At 48.9% G+C, this 4,783-nt stretch overlaps 1 protein-coding gene across 2 annotated transcripts in view; it reads right to left on the bottom strand.

Moving 5' to 3' along the window:
- FUNDC2 (FUN14 domain containing 2) overlaps positions 1-3,850 on the bottom strand; it is a 35,057-nt gene extending 31,207 nt beyond the window's left edge. For both annotated transcript variants that reach the window (XM_008072256.2, XM_008072255.1), the window contains exon 1: positions 3,580-3,850. In XM_008072256.2, the coding sequence (XP_008070447.1) occupies positions 3,580-3,712 (133 nt within the window). In that variant the 5' untranslated portion in view covers positions 3,713-3,850. The remainder of the gene's footprint in view (positions 1-3,579) is intronic.
- Positions 3,851-4,783: the final 933 nt, after the last annotated feature.

Raw genomic sequence — 4,783 nt, forward strand, 5'->3', positions numbered from 1 at the left:
TGGCTGGGAGCAGCCACTGCACTCCAGTCTGGGCGGCAGAGTGAGACTCCAACTCAAAAATAAAATAAAATAAAACAAGAGGGAACGTTTCATTGATTTCTTACTATTTACCAGGCCTTGTGCCAGGCAATAAACATGTATATCCAATTAAATCCACAGAACAAGGTATGTATTAATACTACTTATTAATCCCATTTTTTTTTTAGTTGGAGTCTCACTCTGTCACCCAGCCTGGAGTACAGTGGCACGCTCATGGCTACTGCAGCCTCGACCTGAGTGCTCAGGCAATCCTTCCACCTCAGTCTTCCAAGTAGCTGGAACTAGAGGCGTGTGCCACCACGCCCAGCTAATCTTTTTAAAAATTTATTGTAGAAAGGAGTTCTTGCCAAGTTGCCCTGGCTGGTCTCAAACCCCTGGGCTCAGGCAATCCTCTCGCCTCTGCCTTCCAAAGTGCTGGAATTACAGGCATGAGCCACTGTACTATGCCAAGACTCAATATTTTTAAGATGTTCATTTTCTCCATATATTGATCTATAGATTCAATACAACTCTAATCAAAAGTAGGTTTTTATGTCATTCACAAGGAGGTTCTAAAATTCATATAGAAGTGAAAGCAACCTAGAATATTGCTCCAGTTACCATGGCTGCAGAACAAATTATTCCAAAACTTCAAGGAGCAAGACAATTATTTATTAAGTTCTCAGACTCTATGGATCAGGAATTCAGCCACAGCATTACAGTTTGTCTCTGTTCCATGATGTCTGGGGCTTTAGCTGGAAGACTTACAGGCTGGAGTCTGAAAACCCTGCACTCACACATACAGGCTGCCTGTTTTCCTGGGTTAGCCTAGGCTTCCTTACAGCATGGTAGCTGAGTTCAGGAGATGACTGTCCCAAGAAAGAGAGAGCAAATGCAGTGTTACTTCTACCACATTCTGTAACCTTCACAAGCTCCCACCCAGGTTCATAAAGAGGGAACACAGACCCCACCTCTTGCTGAGAGGAGTGTCAAAGTCACACTGCAAAAAGACCACGTGGAATCTAAGATATTGCTGCAATCACTTAGGAAAATGCAAACTGCCACAATCAGCTGCAATAATCTTGGAGGAAAAAAGAGGAAAGTTCAAGGAATTTCAAGACTTATTACAAGGCAATATACAGCTACCTAATTTCAAGACTTATAGAGCTATGGCATTCAACAGTGTTGAACTGGCCTGAAGATACACAAATATAACAATGGAAGAGAATACAGAGTCCAGAAATAGATCCACACATATAGTCAATTGATTTTTTAATAACATGGCACCCAGATAATTCAATGGAGAAAAGAAAGTCTTTTCAATAAATGGTGTTGGAACTACTAGATATTTATGTTTCTAAAAAAACAACAAGCCTGGCTTGGTGGCTCAGCCTGCAATCCCGCACCTTTGGGAGGCTGAGGTGAGTGGACTGCCTGAACCTGCCGGTTGAAGACCCACCCAGGCAACTTGGCGAGACCTCATCTCTACAATAAATCAAAAATTAGCCCGGCATGGTAGCGCACATCTATAGTTCCAGCTACATGGAAGGCTGAGGCAGAAGGATCGCCAGAGCCCAGCAGGTCGAGGTTGCGGTAGCCAGGAGCATGCCACTGCACTCCAGTCTGAGCGACAGAGTGAGACTCCAACTCCAACTCCAAAAAAAAAAAAAAAACCACCCTCAACCTCTACCTTACACCATACACAAAAACATAATTCAAGATGGATCACAGATCCCCATTTAGCAGAACCAAAATATGGAAGCTTGAGGAACTGGTTTATCTGTAGCCTCACTAGTTGAATAAATTTTTTTCTAACGTAACAAAACATTACTGCTGTGTTGAAGAAGAAACTCTCTCCCTCTGCTAAAGAATTTCTCTGAAAACAATGAGTTTTCAGTTGTGTTTTAGTGTAATCTGACCAAGCCCTTTAGCTCAACAGGTGACCCCAGTCAAAAGGGGGATTAGAGGCTGAGGCAGGAGGATGGCTTGAGCCCGGGAGTTGGAGGCTACAGTGATCTATGATTACATCACTGCACTCCAGCCTGGGCAATACAATTTGGTCCCGTGTTAGAAAAAAAGGGAGAGTAGGGGGAGATCAGATGAGACATTTGGTTCAACTAACTTCAGTCATCCATCAAACACCACTGAGCACTATGACACAAAAGCAAGTTGCTAGTCACATTTAAGGGCACAGGAAATGAATGATCATGGACCTATGTGATCATCACTAAGATATAAGAATTGGATCCATGTTCATTTCAAAATCTGTCACAATTTCCTAGGTGCAACTACCTGATCAACGTATGCATTTTAGGTGAATGAGAGCAGTCTGTTCTGCAGGAAAATAGGTCACTGTCACTTTGCACGTTCCAACTCCCAAGTCATGTACATTCAGCGGTGTGCTGGTAAAGTCTTACTTTTATTTATTTTTATTTATTTATTTATTTATTTTGAGTGGGAGTCTCACTCCGTCGCCCAGACTGGAGTGCAGTGGCGGCTCCCGGCCACCGCAGCCTCGACCTGCTGGGCTCCGGCGATCCTTCCGCCTTCAGCCTTCCGAGTAGCTGGAAATACAGGCGTGCGCTACCACGCCCAGCTGATTTTTTGATTTATTGTAGAGATGAGGTCTCACCAAGTTGCCCGGGCAGGTCTCGAACCCGCGGGCTCAGGCTGCTGGTAAAGCTTTAATAACCAGCTTTCAGTGGGGGCTAATTTGTAGTGCACAGCAATTTCCACGATGCATTCATTCATGATGAGCGTGACATCACTGAATTGTGACATCACTGAACCCAGAGTTGGGAAGAGATGCAGGACACCACATTATGGTATGTCCCCAACACAGATGGGGACGGAATGTAAATAACCTCAAGAGCACAGGTAAATAAAACATGGTAATTAATAAAGAAGTGATGAGGTTCGAGTATTTTCACTGCCTTTGTTTTTAACATAGCTTAAGTTTAAACAACTGAATTTTAGATGATAGCTCAGTTTAGCAACAGGATTCTGTGAGCCGGTACTGAATTAAATAAAACCTAAGCGTGCAAAATAGAGAAAGAAACGTAAGTTCATAACGTGCTCCATTGCGAATGGCTCTATAGGGAACCTTCCCTTGACTACGCTGACTAAACAAAAGACTATTTCTAGGTACCATCCCCGTCGGCTGGCTTTTCAAGCCACCAACAACTCAAAACGGGGAGGCGCCTGCCACACTGGATGTCGCCAGCGAGCCGTCTGGGAGGAACGTCCCAAGGGACAAAGAGGCTGGCCTCAGGAGCCAGACCGCTTCCGAGAACAGGGACGGAATGTCTCCGGGCTGTAGCAGGAGGGGCGGCGCCGGAGGCTGGTCGCTCGCCTGGGTGGTTCGGCCACAGCCCGGCGCGTGACCTTGACCGGACCCTGGGAGCAGCCGGGCCAGGGGCGAGCCCCGGGCACCCTCCACGTCCCCACGCCGCCCGGGCTCCCCAGGGAGCTCGGCCGGGACCGCCAGACGCGAGCCCTTTCTTTCCGGAGCCCAGGCAGGCGGCTCGCCACGGCTCCGGCCACGCGCGCGGCCGCCCTTACCTTGACTGGACGCGGCCATGTCGGTGAGCTGGTCTCGCGAGGACACGCGCGGAGGCTCGGCGCGGGAGGACGCGGGGAGGCGCGCGGCCTTCGCCACCAGGTGGCTTCCGGCACGTGGGGCAGATGTTTCCATTCCCACGGCCAGCAGCGGAAGAGGGCGGGCCGGGGCGGGGCGGCCGCTTCCGTCCCCGCAGGCCGCCGCGTCACAAGCCGCAGCCGGCGGCGTCACAAGTCCCACGGCCCCGCCCGCCGACGCGCCGAGTCGCGCGTGCGCAGAGGCACGACCCGCCCAGGCCCCACCCCCCGGCGCCGTCGCTGGCTTTCGCTGCTTGCCGGAAGCGAGTGACCCAGGCGCCGCCGAGCCCCCGCCCTCCCCTGATTAAGATGACTTTACCCCAGGATTTCGCCGAAAAGAAAGTCGGCTGCCTGGCCGTGTTTGCTAGCGTGAACACTGAGCACATATTTACTGGCTCCGGCCATGCGCCCGAGCCTGTTTTGGTAAAGGAAAACACATTTTTAAGACATTGCGATCCCCGTAAGTGATGGCGTTGTTCCACATTTCCCCCCTCCAAACCCACAAACCCAAAATTCATCAGCAGTTCCCGTACCTTCACAATGAATCCAGCCGTTTTTCACCCCCCACCCCGTGATACCATCAGAGCCAATCCAATGCCATTTGCCCCCGCCCCCCGCAGTTGCCATGTCTCCCTGCTTCTAACCCCCTAAAGTTTGTTTTTTGCAATGTGTACAAAAAGATCAGTCTAATAGATCGTTCAGATCATGGTCCTCCTCTACCCAGAACCCTACTATGGTTCCCTATTGCCCTCACTGTAGAAGCAAAGCCTCTTTGCTGAAATGTAACCTCGGTGAGACTTTCCATGACCAACTCCTTCTAAAATCGCAACCTGGTACATGCCTATTCCCCTTTACCCTGCTTGCTTTTTTTGCACAGTATGTGTATCTTCTAACATTTTGTAGAATGCACTCATATAATTGTTGCTTATTGTCCCGTTTTCAGTTCTCTATATTTTTTACTGCTGTGCACTTAGTCCCTATGACAATGTCTATCGAGGACAAATGGGTAGTTGTGTGGCCCTAGGCAAGCCATTTAAGCTCTCTGTAACTCAGTTGCTTTATCTGTACTCACTTTGCAGTGTTGTCATGAAGATTAAATCAGACAGTGTGAGGCCAGTCTCAGTGGTTC

The sequence above is a fragment of the Carlito syrichta genome, unplaced genomic scaffold (assembly GCF_000164805.1).
Source record: "Carlito syrichta isolate Samal-C Ts95f unplaced genomic scaffold, Tarsius_syrichta-2.0.1 Scaffold314997, whole genome shotgun sequence".
Lineage (NCBI taxonomy): Eukaryota > Metazoa > Chordata > Mammalia > Primates > Tarsiidae > Carlito > Carlito syrichta.